The sequence below is a fragment of the Ptychodera flava genome, chromosome 13, assembly GCF_041260155.1.
Source record: "Ptychodera flava strain L36383 chromosome 13, AS_Pfla_20210202, whole genome shotgun sequence".
In the NCBI taxonomy this organism is placed as follows: Eukaryota; Metazoa; Hemichordata; class Enteropneusta; family Ptychoderidae; genus Ptychodera; species Ptychodera flava.
Genome location: NC_091940.1, coordinates 30,835,557 through 30,851,447, shown reverse-complemented (window position 1 = coordinate 30,851,447; position 15,891 = coordinate 30,835,557). Strand labels below are relative to the sequence as shown.

Genomic DNA, 15,891 nt, shown 5'->3' with positions numbered 1-15,891 from the left:
GCCGTAAAGTTTCAAAGCAGAATTTGAAACAAATAATGACTGAATCTTGGAAATTCAGCCTTTAGGCATGTTTAAGTGACCATCTCTATGACAATGCAACGTTAGAAAAAATGCCCTAAAAATTCAAGTCTGTCCCCTAATTTTGATGAATGGAGCACATACACGTTCCCTCATTCTGTTGACATGCACAGAAAACACTGGTGTGACGGTCGCATGTACAGAAAGTTTGAATTCGTTTATGACAGTTAATTAGCCCCTCCTCTCTAAACACAAAGTGAGATTTATCATACTTTTGTTTTAATCATCCTCAGTCCCTAGGACGCACACACAATGACCAGAGTATCAAAAAATCAAAGAATATGCTGGCTGCTCTGGGAAAAACTCTGAGGGTCAAAGCTAACAATAGCATACCCAGGGTACCCTCGTTCCACGATAATCCCACACAGCCTAGAACCCGCCCAATTTAAACTAAAATTAAAAAAGTATTATTGCACACAACATTATTCAGCTTATACTTGACAATAAATGTAGAGTTCCTGCATCTATCCGGCTTTGCGGTAAGAAATTTAACTCTAGCAGTTTTCTCAGTGTGAAATGTGCAGCGAGCTGTCAGCGCATTCTTTTCTTCATTCACACATCTTCTTAACTCATGTGAAAATTTTTCTTCATGGACATGGAATCACACTGTGTCATTTTTCATGTTTTTGCAGACTTTGTCATTTGATGAATACCTGGTTATGTCGTTGCCAATATTTGGCGGTTTTTTTGAGATTTGAAATTGTATATTGCACAAGACATGATGAACTTACTGGTCTGGCAATACCGATCGGTATAGCATGAAGGACACTGGCAAGTATATTCAGAGCAAGAACCAGCGGTTGCAACACAGGCGCCACCATTTTGACACAGGTTATTCTGGCAAGCATTGATTGCTGTAAATAAAACAGACACAGGATTAATTGTCGATCAGAAATTCATCATTCCTGAAATTTCTTTCCAGGAAAGTCACAAATTTCACCATTGTAAATGCCAATAAAAATACTGATCCTTGACATGGTTCCCAGGATATTAGCATTATTAGAATGCACCTCGACGACAGATATTCAGACTCCAAAAATTGTAAATACTTTTTTGGTCTACCGTTAGTGGGGGCTCATCATGAAGCTCATGGTGTAAATAAAGTTTGCACCATCTCATTTTTGAGAAAATCGAAAATTTTACTTTTCCCTACATAGTTAACCCTTTGAGCGCTGTAATTTTCTTCCACCAAAATTTTAGTGCAATTTTTTCAATAATTTTGGACCAAATGGACATCCTATTTGATTGGCTACACTTTTTCCTCAAAATTTTGGCGAAAATCTGAGAAAAATTGACTGGGGTTTATTTTATAAAGGGGACAAAATTAGACTTTGGCGCTCAAAAGGGTTAACAGAGAGATGGGTCCATTTCAAATTTAAAAGTGTTGATAAATATAGGGAAATTTGTTGCTCTGGTAATTCTTGATTTCAAAAGGGAACAGTTTAAATTTTCCTTACAGAAAGTTTGAACCGAAAGTTTTCAGTATTTCAAACTGAGATGCAAAGTTCCTCAAAAGAAGAACTGTTCCATATGCAAACTAAAGACCAAACACCATCCACAGTGTTAGTTGCCATGTATATCTTTCTTCACTTTTGTTTTACCAATTCCCCACACAAGATGGCACTGTCCACGGCAAGTAACAGCCCTGGTTGCTCACTCATTGACCCTGGAAACTGGCAGTATAATAAGCTTTGCAACTTTGATCGACTGGCCTTTGTAAAACTGCTGGCCCCTGAAAGTGACTGGTCTCAGCAAGTGACTGGCTAATTCCATGCAAGAGGTCACTTTTAGGCCACTAAATTGGCCGGGAAAACTACCGGTCATAGTGGCTGACTTGCTTTTAGAAGACAATCGCTCACGGCGGATGATTCAGTGTATTACATGAGGTGGATATACTCACCTGTTTGGCAGAATGTTCCTGTGAAACATGTTGGACAGCTACACGTGTATTGGGTGCAGGAGTTGGCTATTGGCTCGCATACACCATTGTTCTGGCATGCATGTTGTGCGCAGGCACTGGCCACTGAAGCAAAAAGCAAAGATGCAACAAAAATAAGGCACATTCAACAGAGTTTAATTTACAGAGAGTAATTTTTCTCTCGTGTTGAAAATGAGGTCAATGGGTCATGCATAACCTGACTATGAAGTGACTTGTAGAATGTTATATTTTTATTTCATCACAGCGCATATTGTTTATCACATCTGACAGAGGCAGTGTTCTCCCTGAATAAGGTAACAGGGGCGTGGCGCCCCCTATAAATTCCGAGCACCCCCTTGCCAGAAATGAAAAAGATTTATTTTTTTGAAAAACAAGTCATTGTTGATGACACAGTCCCCACTTGTTAATGGGTACTTTGATTACATGTCCTCAGAGAGGATAGAGTCCTCTTCATTAATTAGGTCTGTGATAAAAATACTTTGATACAGATAGCGCTCAATGGCCAAGAATGACCTACATACAAGAAAGACCTACACCTACATATGTATGACATAGGTTAATGTCCTTGTACCAACTTTGAATAAAATCGGTTGAGATATGCCTGAGTATTATGGCTCTGTACATGAAAAAATCGTAACAAAATGGCGCACGGCAGCCATATTGGATCGTATCACATAACAAATTGACATGCATATGTATGACAGTAGTCAATCTCCTTGTACCAACTTTGAATAAATTCGCTTGATACATGTCTGAGTATTATGGCTCTGTACATGAAAAAATTGTAATAAAATGGCTGCCTAGCGGCCATATTGGATCGTATCACATAACAAATAGACGTACATTATGTCATATGTCATATGTATGGCATAGGACAATGTCCTTGTACCAACTTGGAATAAAATCGGTTGAGATATGCCTGAGTTTTGGCTCTATACATGAAAAAATTGTAATAAAATGACCGCCTGGCGGCCATATTGGATCGTATCACAAAACAAATCGACGTGTATATCTATGACATTGGTCAATGTCCTTGTACCAACTTTGAATAAAATTGGTTGAAACATGTCTGAGTTATGGCTCTGTACATGAAAAAATTGTAATAAAATGGCTGCCAGGCGGCCATATTGGATAGTATCACAAAACAAATAGACTTGCATATCTATGACATTGGTCAATGTCCTTGTACCAACTTTGAATAAAATTGGTTGAAACATGTCTGAGTTATGGCTCTGTACACGAAAAAATTGTAATAAAATGGCCGCCTGGCGGCCATATTGGATTGTGTCACAAAACAAATCAACGTGCATATCTATGACATTGGTAAATGTCCTTGTACCAACTTTGAATAAAATCGGTTGAAACATGTCTGAGTTATGGCTCTGTACATGAAAAAATTGTAATAAAATGGCCGCCTGGCGGCCATATTGGATCATATCACAAAACAAATCGACATGTACATCTATGACATTGGTCAATGTCCTTGTACCAACTTTGAATAAAATCGGTTGAAACATGTCTGAGTTATGGCTCTGTACATGAAAATATCGTAATAAAATGGCCGCCTGGCGGCCATATTGGATCGTATCACAAAACAAATCGACGTGCATCTGTATGACATATGAAGTAATCCTTGTACTAAGTTTGAATGAAATCGCTCCTTGCATCTCTGAGATATCTGCGTGAACGGACGGACGCACGCACGCACGCACGCACGCACGCACGCACGCACGGACATGACAAACCTATAAGTCCCCCCGCACGGTGTCCGTGGGGACTAATAAAACAATAAAAGGTACGGGGGAAAAAAAGTTGACAGTGATTTACAAGCAAAATGCATGCGTGAGCGTCGATCCTGCAGGTTGCAAACGTAATTCTCATCGATCTTGCAAATCTCACGAGTTTGTGATGTCATCCGAGATCATAAGCCCATGTGCAACTCATTCATTGATGCACCGTCCCTCGTCCCTCATGGTGGAGGGACGGTGATTGATGGCAGCCATATTTGCATGGCACAGGCCGTAACGTTAGCCACGGTCAGTCCCTCCATAGGGGCCGTGCATTAGGTAACCGACTTAGCTGTATAACGTGCCTAGGAACTTGAGGGTAACCAAGGACAGCAGAGTACTCTGAAGTTTTTATAGAGGTTAGAATTTCGCTTGTGTATTCCTTCCCAAAGCAAAACGACCTATTGTTAGACTCGGTAGGACGTGTACGTGTATCAGGCTGAGAACAAATAAGCGTATTAAGTGTTATGGTGATAATTTTGACATCGATGAATAAATATATGTCTGTCGCTATGTTTTCGTTTTCAAAAAATATAATCTTCATTGAAATCAGTGAACTGGAATAAAAGTTATGGAACACTGTCTCAGATTTCTTTTCCTTTGAGCTTTTTTATATGAAAAAAATCTGAAAAAATACTCCCCAACTGCCACCAAATAACACTATTTTAATCTCTGTTTTTCAAAAGCTCCAATGGCAGCACGTCTTCGCCCTCTTTGAACAAAATCCTGGGGAGAACACTGCAGAGGTATTCGTGTTAGGCCAATAGCTGTAACTTTTGAAGATTTTTTCACAAATTTTCTGTTTTTGGTGTCAACTACAGTTTGAAATTCTTGTTTTGCTCCCCCCAGAATGCTGAGATACTCAGTATTCAGCTTAATGACTCACTCTGAACATGTGTAAATTGCATGGATATTGTTGAAAGGTTAATTCTGGTCAGGACTAAAATTCAAATTTTTGGCATATAAACATTGTTGACAAGGTAGTTGGTGTTTTAACCATACTTTGGGGAGCAGAATGTAGTTGACGTTTCAAACAAATATAGTGGGTGAATTTCATAAAAAGTCATAGCTACTGCCCGTAAAAAATTGTAATGACATTTGATAATAACGCTGATCGCAAATGACGCCACTGTTCTCTCTCATTAATATGCATAAACAAATATTTGTCCACATTTTCCGCATAAAAGATGAAAATAAAACCTGCTGGTGTTACAATGGCTACTTAAAGTCACACTAATTTGTATGAATTTATGGCTCAGACTACAAAGCTGCAACAACAACTGTGCATTCAACAAAAAAATTTGTCGGAATTTTAGGCAGCGTTGTCCAAAGCTGAACGTGTGCAGCTGTACATGTATTTAGTAACAAATCTAAAATCACGATCAACGCTATTATAAATTACAATGAAGTCACTTGATGAATAAATGATGAAATGACGAGAGTTTCAACCACTCACATATTTCACAGCTGTCTCCGGAGTAGCACTGAGCGCACACACAGAACCGACTGGAGCAGCCAGTGTTGTAGCATGTAGCTCCGTTCAGACATGGGTTATCACCGCATGGATCAGATGCTGTATGAAAAAGGGAACAGACAACGCTCTTAACAATTCAGGGTACAGACCGGTCATGAACTCAATAAAAATAAAACAAATGTTCAGCAATCGATACTGATAAGATATTCCCTTTTATCAATCAATTTGCATGTGCGGACAGAAGGTAAAAAGGCAGTCACACAATTACCTAAGTCTCAAAACAGCAAAATATTCACCATATCGTCCCTGTTTCCCCTATCAAAGGTTTAAAGGGTATACGGTCACCTGTTCTTCAATAGCCAATCACAGATTTTACGCTGGTGGCCGCTTTTCACGACCAGCCATGGCATACTTAGCAGCATCGTCTGCAAGTTCTTTGACGTATCAAATATGGAGGACTGACAGCTACAGGTGTTACGGGGTAGTATGCTAAGCCCCGCCCCTTTACCATATATGGAATATGCAAATTTACGGTGACCGTGCACCTTTAACTTTGAAACAGGTTTATTGTAACCCCTTAACCATTATGATTCTGCATTTCTCGGTGTTTTACTTTGGTGATGTCATGTTTGCATGTATTTTATTACCTGTCTGATTTTCTCTTTAGGTCCCGGGAGTTCATTGTTTTTTAATTTTTTCACTATGTTGTACCCTATTCATTAAATGTATAAAAGTCAATTGATGGCACACTGGTTTTGAGAAATGAAATGAAAAGTACTTATACCAGGAGCAAACGATACAGGTTTCAACCTACGTCACTGAAACACAAGTTTTTCTTTTCTTTTTAAATCACTGGAACTAGCAAAGTGCAAACTTCATTAAGAAATTATGCCGAACCTACCAATTTCACAGAACTGGCCACTGAAACAGCCAATGCACTGACAAGTATAGGCCTCACACGCTGCCCCAGGCGTGGTATCTCCAACACAGTAGCCGTTATTTTGACAGTTATGGTTTCTGCATTGATCAATACCTGCCGGAATGAAATCAATAGCATACACTCTTAACAAAGAAAACCCAACTTACACCATTGATGATACGTCCTGTAATGTTGTATCAAGTCATTGATGGGGTCATGGACAGCAAAATAGGTTTTTCTGGGACTTCAGTGAATTTTAAACGATGAAGCAGCTACATCGGACATCTTTTCATGAATTAGGTGCAGTAATAATTTTCCAAAATACAGTGATTTCCAATACGTACTTGGGGCTGCATATGTATGATTAGCCATATATGCTCATCTAACTTTGCTTTACCTCATAATTGGACCATCAAGTAAAACAAAGCTCAGTATCGCCAAGAAATTGATCACAAAAATTGGATGGGTGCCAGATACACCTGTAATGTTTATACAAGCTACCATGATTTTAAACCTCATGCACAGGTCTCCAGTTAACTGCAGTGTTTTAGTATCAATTGTGCCAGTGTTTTTCCCAATATACAGAGCAGGAGGATGGATGCAGTAGTGTAGGGTAAAGGAGTGGTGGATAATTCAAATGTGCATGACAAACCAAAATAACTGTGTTTAGGGGAAAACAGTTTATGATAGCTCTCTTTTTGATATGCCATGGAATGAGTGTGCATGCAGGATACTCAACCAACATTTAGATTGCTTTGAAATTTTTGTCGTTCAAAATATGTCAACAACTCAAACATTTATACACATAGTTCAATTATTCACTATGTTTAGGGAAAGTTCAAGTCACACATCAGGGGAGGAAGGTCAAACACAGCGATTTTCGTATGCCATGCATGTTTTGAGTATCCCTGAGTGTCCGGAGTGAGAACTTACGAATCTGACAGTTAGTTCCTTCGTAACATCCTAGGCACTGACATGTGTATTGTGTGCAAGAACCAGACACAGCACTACAGACGCCGTTGGCGCCGCAGGGATTTGCCTGGCACGGGTCCAAAGCTTTGCAATAGGAAAGGGTGGAGGGAAGAAATCAAAATTAATCGTTTTTAGGGTAACTACAACACCAATTTCATTTAGCTGAACATGTGATCAAACTAACAAGTATTAGCATAAATATGATTATACATTCTAGTAGTCACAGCCAACACAGACACTGTTGGTGGCACACAAGGCTTTGCCTGGCTTGGGTACAAAGCTTGGCAATTGGAGCGGGTGAAAAAAAAATCAAAGTTAATTATTTTCAGGGTCACCACAACACCAAATTCATTGAGTTAAGCGTGTGATCAAAGCAATAAGTATTGGTTGCGATAAAATACATTCTGGTGGCACTAAATTCATTTCAAATACAAAACTACGGACGGTATAGCTGAATGGTCTTGGTTTTGAAATATGAGAAGAAATGGTACAAAATAAGACAGCTGTAACTTTTTATCTACTTTTCATAATTTTCATCCTGTTTCTTAATGTTACGTCTTTTTCATAACAAACGTATTGGACAAATAGTTGGAATCTAAAACTTCTACAATAATTCTTTTGGCTTACCACTAGAAGCTTATGGAGTAAATAAACTTTCCACACGTTTAGTGTTGTGAAAATTCTGACTTGTGTTTTCCCTCATTGACATAACACAAGAAATACTAAACTTTTAAATTAACAAGACTGTACATGTATGTCAGAGGGTCACTGCAATATGTTTTTTTTACCACAGCACTGTATTACATGTATAATGAAAAGAACAGACTCACGATCTTGGCAAAACTGGCCTGTGAAGCATCCAACACAGGAACATGAATAGTCGGTGCAAGAACCCTGAACAGGGACACAGGCTGCGTTATTTACACAACGGTGATTGCTGCAGGCCAATATTACTGCAACAGTGAAAAATAAGAGATAACACGTTAGCCCATTGGAAGAACTGGTAGATAATTTTAAAGATGGCTCCTCTTGCCAGAGGCTTTATATTTCATAAATACAAAAGTTAAGGATGACAAGCATTACATGTTTATGTCATTGCGATTCTTTGACTTTAATTATGAGTAAATTTACGAGCAGATCTCTAAACAGATAAGGTCGTTCAAAAGGAAATTTTGTTGAAAAAATTTTGTTCAGGAAAGCTGCATAAATCAATGTATTTGATCTATCACATAAACATCATGAACAGGCAGACGGTGAACTTTATAAAAATGCCAGAAAGGATGGATAAATTATGAGAAAAATCATGATTACAAAACTATTTGTCAACACAATCATGTTATGTACGATCTTTCTCTGAAAATCAATAGTGTCCATGTTTGGTGAGAGTGTTTCTTCTGTGCTGTGTGATATCTCCCAGCATTTTGGCTGAAGATATTCAAATTTGTTTGCAAAACTAGAACTTCCATTGGCCAAGCTTTCAGTATGATACAAATTTAGCTCTGTGTTATAGTAGATTGAGAAATTCGGCACTGCAACTTTGCAGGCATCTGAAAAAGAAACTTCCTGGCAAGAATTAATTTTTAGTTGCCTTGTGAAATTTGGCAAGTGTACCACTAAATTGCTAGTAATGAGGTTGATAGTGGGGGATCATGGACAAAAATAGCACCGATCACAATTTCAGGTTTGTTACTAAACATAACTGCACGGGCACGACATCAAACACTGCTGCTTGAAATTTGGACAAATTTTGTTGTTGCATGCATGGCTGTTGTTGCAGCTTGCAGTCTGAGCCATAAATTTGTCTGACTTTTAGAATCAATCAGTAACAGTAAGGAGGGTTTATTTTCGGCGTTCTTGAGGAAAATGAGGACAAAAATTTATTTTTGCAAATTAATAAAAGAACAGTGATCAGTGCCGTTAATATATACTTTCCCCTGCACTGCAATGCATATGCAAAACAGGGTGGATAGACCAACCGCTCTGAAGCTTAAATGAACTAAAACCATTTTGTATTTTATTATCTCTCAGTGAACCAAGGCTATGTAAATTCCGGTGATTACACAGCAATAATACAAACCGTCATCACAGAAGGTTCCCGAGAAGCATCCCACACACTGACAGGTGTAGAGTGTGCATGACCCAGACTGTGGCGCGCAGATGGCTCCATTCCTACACTGGTTATTATTGCATGCATTTACCGCTGAAATGGAAGTAATAAAAACATTGATTTTTTTCTTGGATTCAGAACTTTTAACCGTCACTTTGTCATGTTCACCTGTAACCTTCACCATTTTCCCAAAACTTTTCTGATCTACTGCATGTTCGGTCTTGTTTTGAAGCTACTGGAGAGAGCAAAGCCTTCACTATGGTCTTAGTTTTTTGAAAATCAAAATTTCAATGTTTTTTCCATAAACCCTCGAGAAACAAGGGTCTATGGTTTTTCCATAAGAGTTCAAACAGGGACAGCAGCCATTTTGAATTTAAAATATGTTGGGTAATTTGTTTCCGTAGTATAAAAATGCGAACTGGAGTTTCATGCTGGATTTGGAATAAAAAATGGCTGAAAGCTTCCCTAAGGAAAGTTTGAGCAAAGGTTTAAGTTAAATTACAGTTTCAAGGCGCATATTAAAGGAGCACATAATGAACAAAGAGAATGAGACCACCCTTACATTGTGTACAAAAGGTCCCAGTGAAACATGTTGTACAACTGCAGTCGTACTCTGTGCAGGATCCAGAACGAGCACTACAAGCCCCACCATTTTGACAGAAGTGGTTCTGGCAGGGGTCGCGAACTAAAAATAAATAAATCCATACATGACTTGCTCAGTAATTCATCAATAAGATCATGATTTACGGTACATGGGCATCCAAGTTAACCTGTTCATCCCCACTTGCCTGTAAACGGGTCCACGCTCACCACTGATAACAATGGGTATGGGCCAAACCATGGTGGTGAAAGGATTAAAGTACAGGTACTTAATACTTGATCAAAAACTATTACTTTGTGTGGAGCATGAACAGTAAATATAATGAATTTACAGCCAGGATTTCATGCTTTGTGAACACATGATCAAAGATGTACCCTGCAAAAGACAAGTGTCACTGAATAAAATCAAAACAAAAATCAAAACGATATACTTCACACTTTTTCCTGACCTATTAGTGCAAGATGCGATCACAGTACTAGATGGAAACTTACGTGTCTCACAGTTCGTGCCTGTGTAGCAACCAGGACACTGACAGAAGTATGAGGTACATCCCAAGGGTATACACGTGGCACCATTTTGGCATGGGTTATTGGAGCAGGCATTTTGGTCTGAAGATTTGAAAGAAAATTGTCAATGGTAATTAATCCCCTGCCTGTGATCAACTAGCTCTGTGACATAAACAATTTATATAATAATGCTTAATTTGCATATTCTTTTGTCGTGAAAATGGTTCTTTTGTATTGTTAATAACATGTGAGTAGAACGGTTAAAAAAGGTCCCCGAATTCCTTCGTGGAGAACCCTGTGAAGTTTTTTTTGTGGACAATTATCACATATAGATGAAATGAAGCTCTCAACTGTCCATTTGAATTTGTAGTTGCGGCTGGTGCACTGTACATACCAATTTGGCAGAACTGCCCCGCGAAACATCCTATGCAGGTACACGTGTAAGACGAACAAGTGACCGTGTCCCCGACACATTGTCCATTGTTCTGACAATTATGATTGGCACATGGATCAACTCCTGGAAAACAAAACAGGCAATGAATTCAGTATTCATGCACAGAATTTCCTTACAGGTTATAGAAAAATTGAACAGTAAAAACAACCACAAACTTTTAAGTCACTGATGGAAACAAAAAATGATGCCTGTGATGGTAAAACGTTACTGGAATTTTTTTAATGATTTATAATTCAGCAATACTTAAGAATTCCATGCATGTGTGATGCTAAAAAATTTAAATACAAAGTTTTTGAGCCATTATCATAGCTCCTCTTTTTTTCAGGCCTCACTCACTGGCTGTCGCAAATTTTTTAAAATCCTGGTCCATCATCACAGGCAAAGGACCAAAGAGTCGGTCAAATCTTGGATACAAGTTTCACACATTATTGAGCTGATAACTCAGATGCGGTTTCTGAAAATCAGCAGCCTACTCTAAAGAATGTATAAGTTTTCAATATAATCATGGGAAGATTTTCAGTTTAATGAGTAATGACTTGATGTAATCTTGCTTTCACGGCTATCACAACATGCCTGAAACGGTATGCGTACTACCTGTTAAAATATCAAGTATTTGAAGTTTGCTTACCAAGTACTTTTTAAAGTTACTTTACATTTTTCAATTGGTCACATGGCAAGTATAAAAAGTAATGATTGATGCCTGCGTGTAATTGTCCCTTGCATAACATATTCCTTGTTTCTAGCGATCACATATGCATGTAATTTATATATCTCCAATTTTTTGGCAAGTTTTCTTTTGCAATCGCTGCTTAACAATTGGACTGATTCAGTTGTGCCTCAAAACTATACTTAACTACATAAAAAGGAAAATGTAAAATAGAATAAAATGTGATGGTTCAACATTGCAACACGGTACGTGACAGAAGTGAAAAAACTCACTGTACAGACAACACTGACACTGTCACATATACAATTATCATATTGCATTCAAAAATGACCTATAAACCATCACATGTGGTCTGATCCAAACTTGTTTTCAATGGCAAGTGTGGGGCGTCTGAACATGCAACTGAACATACAAAAGGGGGTGGTCAGGTTAGAGGAAAATTTTTGCCCACTCTGAGTTGATACCAGTAATCTCATTCACTGAGATGCACTGTTTTCAATCAACAGCACTTAGTATTTACACCTGCAGAATAAGATGGATGGAGCATGGAAGCAGAATAGATACGTACATGTATCATTGACATACTGATCTATCAAAGCTTGGACACATGCAAGATGACATGAGGACACTGCCATAAGCTATCCAGCCTATACATTTACACTCTAAAAGTAAGTTCAATATCATAAATTTATTGCAACGGTGCTGTATCAACACCAGAAAACGTTAGCTTTGTGCAAATTATAAGTATGCAGGGCACAAATAAGTTTCACAGCCACTGGAAATCTGTGACATACAACAGAACACTAGTAGAGCTGATCAGAGTTCCACGTTTGTCCGAAAAATTTCAACAAGACTTGTGGAAATTACCAATATGAGAATGGTTAAGTTGGTACTTTGAAACTATAAAATATCGCATTCCAGAGGACTGGATCTCAAGCTGCAGGCATAGGGATTCAATGCCAGTCTTGTCAAAATTTGTTGGACAAAATGGATTTTTGCAAACCAATGACGAGAATTCCCAACATGATTACGACAAAGCCCTATTACAAACAACACGTTTTAAGATATCGTTGACAGGAACTACTTTGCAAGCACAGTGTAGGTCTATGCTAATAAACAAAAAGAAAACTTAGTTAATGCATTAGCATATCATAGATTATTCATGAAGTAAAAGTTTATAAAAAATGTTTTAACTATTTCTTGCAACAGAGAAGTATGACATACAGCACAAAGCGGCTATGTGAATATTAAGAGCGAAATATAGTGGTTTGAGTTGAACCACTTACGATACGAGAACTACGGTAGACATACTGTCTAAATTGAGGAGTTGCAAAAACTGTCAGTTGGAACAATCCTCAGGGTGGTAATATCAGTCAAAAACAAAATCAACTCTGCCAAAGTTGAAATATTGTCCAAGAGGAGGTCACATGTAGTGAAAACAACACCATACATCCACATTCATCCCGCTAACTGTCTCCAACGCATCATTTGCAAACGTTAATTGAGTGGATCTGGTGGTGTTGTTTTGACTATACATCTACACCCTGCTGGACACACACTCGACAGTGTTTCAATTTTAGCAGAGTTGATGTCTCTGAGATTGACTTATATTACTGTAAGACAATATTTACATCTGATAGTGTTGGCTACTCCACAATTTAGACAGCATGTCCAGTTCCCGTATTGCCAACGGTTCAACGCAAACCACTGTAAATTGGCAGATTGTCTTGCAGAATACATCTGAAGTGCATTTTGATGCATGATATATGTTAATATTCATCATTGACAATAAGTCAGCATCTATCATCAAGTTTGCAAATTAATGATCATTATTGAGCCTTGCATAAAACAATTAATTTTCATTAATGCTTTTTGCTGAAAGCTTTTGCTGTGACAATTAGAGCCTTGCCAAAACGGTGACTGGATTTTCATAGAAGGAAATTTCCCAACTCACTCTGCTCACAACGTGTACCCTGGTAACAAGGAGAGCACGTGCATGTAAAGTCGGAACATCCACCGCCCGGGGTTGATGAACACAGTCCTTGGTTCAAGCAAGGATTAGGGCTGCAACCACTTATTACTGTCGTTTGGGAGAAGAATTGTTGAATGTCATGAATTCAAAAGAGAGACAGACAAAACGATGTTTAAATTGTTATTTCAGAAGTGGCATCATCTTATACGTAACATCTTTCAAACAAGTCATTTCAATCTAGTCTTTACTTGAAGTTGCAATTATGCACTGTTCTTGCAAAAATGATAAAAAGTAATGACGTTTGTAGAGAAGTTTGCATCTTGCTGGCCCACTGAATTTCAAGTTCCGAAGATCGTACGTTCGCTAGTTGGAACTAACAATAAGCTGCTGAGCTCAGGAATACATGTTTGTACACGTTGTGAGTGCCACAGGTGTAACAACATGGTGTGCACCTTGCTCATTGGTAAACGCTCTAGAATAGTATAATTAGGCCAAGAAAAATAAAAAGTTTGTTTCTCATCCTCGCGCGCGTCAATTCAGACCTGCCGCATCAACCTTTTTTTCTGCTCATGAGGAAATAAAATACAAAAAATAAACGCAAAAATACGTGACAATAGTGCATAACACAGTGCTGTATAAAACAGAACCGTAAACAAATAATTGACACTAACACTCCATTCAGAACTGTACACATATGTCACTGTTATATTACGCTGTAAAAACTGTACATTGCTGCACTAAAAGTCGAACAGCAGAACTGTTGCTATCCAAAAATACTAAAGAAACACTGCTGTGCATTTATCTCTGCGTGCATTCCTATATTGTTTTCATGTTTTTGCCGCTTTCTTGTTGATTGAAGAAAAAAAAAATTGAGAGTAAAAAAACCGCTTCACCGCATCATTTTTGAAATATCTCTAGGGATGAGAAATAACATTTTATTTTTCTTGGCCTTCATTACTATAACAATACACTTTCAAAGTGTCTGTCTGCTCAAAATGGGGTGTGGTTCTCCTAATTAGCTTCAGTTTCTAGTTTAGATCTCATCAACTCGATAAGTGATAAGTGATTTGGTACTTCTGATGTTAGTTCTATCCAAACAGTCAAATGAGTCAGTGTTTCTTTTATCTACTATGTTATATCCACAACTTGCGTATGCTGCACAAAAAAATAAATATAACATATACTTGGGCAACTGTCTAACTTGAATGATCTTCCTTGTATCGCCTTGTGTGTCTTTGTGACGTACATATTTAGAAACAGTGATAATTTGAGCATTTGCAATTCTTTTGAAATTTCTACAAATTATTTTAATGCCTATAAGGTTCCTTGTACGGTTCACAAAGAACTATTCAATATGTGTTGAAATTTTTCACAAACTATAAATTTGTTTCAGCTACTGGTGCGGTGAATTTGTTTTGAAAGAGGACGTGAACACTGAACAGGACGCAAGGATTGCGTGTCCTGTGTACTACTTACGAGTTTCGCAGAAAGTTCCTTGGTAACAGCCTTGACAGTTACAGGTGTAGTCAGTACACGATGAACCTTGAGAGACACACAGTGCGCCATTTCTACAAATGTGATTGTCGCATGCGTTGATGGCTGTCAAAGAAACAAGTTAGTACGCAACATGAAGACAAAAACTAGACAAACTTTACAGATTTCTGTCTGTATAACCGTCATCACATGACGGAGTGCAGACACAAAGATAAAAGGCTTAGATGTTAGAAAATGATACAATTGTACACAAAATTCAGCTTGATGTGCCCATTACATTAACCCTTTTCCTGCCGGACAGAATCACTTAATTATCTGCCAAGTCAATAACAAGCAGTATTGAACCAAAATCATTTGGATTTTGCCCTTGGCTTGGCACATCATAACAGTTTTAGTCTGAGAAAATCATGTTATGCTTTCAGTGGTCATAAAATATTCAATTTTTCTGTTAAAATGCAACACCCCCTGCGAAATGCCACATGTACGGTTCACAGTTTTAACCAACTAGACCTGATGGTGACATACGAACTTGGCAGGACAAGGGTTAAGGGTTAATGACATATCATACATAGTACACATAATAAAACGCACAACAAGGTACTGTAGCATCAGCTTCTGGGGATAAGCACTTAACATGAATATCCCACAATGCATTGGAGACCTGTGAGCTATCCTTAAACTACTGGAAAAAGCAGTGCGACATGGTTCTTTCAGGTACATGTAACATCAGAGGATTGAAAGCAGGCTTTTGCTCTGATGCTGGCAATGTTCCAAATACACGCTGCTGCTTTTTAAGGTAGAACGCACCTCGGGGACAGACATTCTGACTCTCAAACTTTTACAGTTCTCTTCTGATATACCACATGTGGGGTTCATTTCAAACCTCTTGGTGAAGAAAACTTTTCACCGGCTTAGTTTTTT

General features: G+C 38.2%; 1 protein-coding gene across 1 annotated transcript in view; it reads right to left on the bottom strand.

The window, feature by feature from the left end:
* The window catches only part of LOC139148141 (uncharacterized), a 190,109-nt gene that overhangs the window by 150,841 nt on the left and 23,377 nt on the right, over positions 1-15,891 (bottom strand). Inside the window, exons 9-20 of the mRNA XM_070719450.1 lie at positions 14,953-15,075; positions 13,459-13,584; positions 10,778-10,900; positions 10,369-10,485; positions 9,839-9,961; positions 9,247-9,369; positions 8,000-8,122; positions 7,131-7,253; positions 6,180-6,311; positions 5,261-5,377; positions 1,979-2,101; positions 810-932 (exon numbers count right to left, since the gene is read on the bottom strand). Coding sequence (XP_070575551.1) covers positions 810-932; positions 1,979-2,101; positions 5,261-5,377; positions 6,180-6,311; positions 7,131-7,253; positions 8,000-8,122; positions 9,247-9,369; positions 9,839-9,961; positions 10,369-10,485; positions 10,778-10,900; positions 13,459-13,584; positions 14,953-15,075 — 1,476 coding nt within the window. The remainder of the gene's footprint in view (positions 1-809; positions 933-1,978; positions 2,102-5,260; positions 5,378-6,179; positions 6,312-7,130; positions 7,254-7,999; positions 8,123-9,246; positions 9,370-9,838; positions 9,962-10,368; positions 10,486-10,777; positions 10,901-13,458; positions 13,585-14,952; positions 15,076-15,891) is intronic.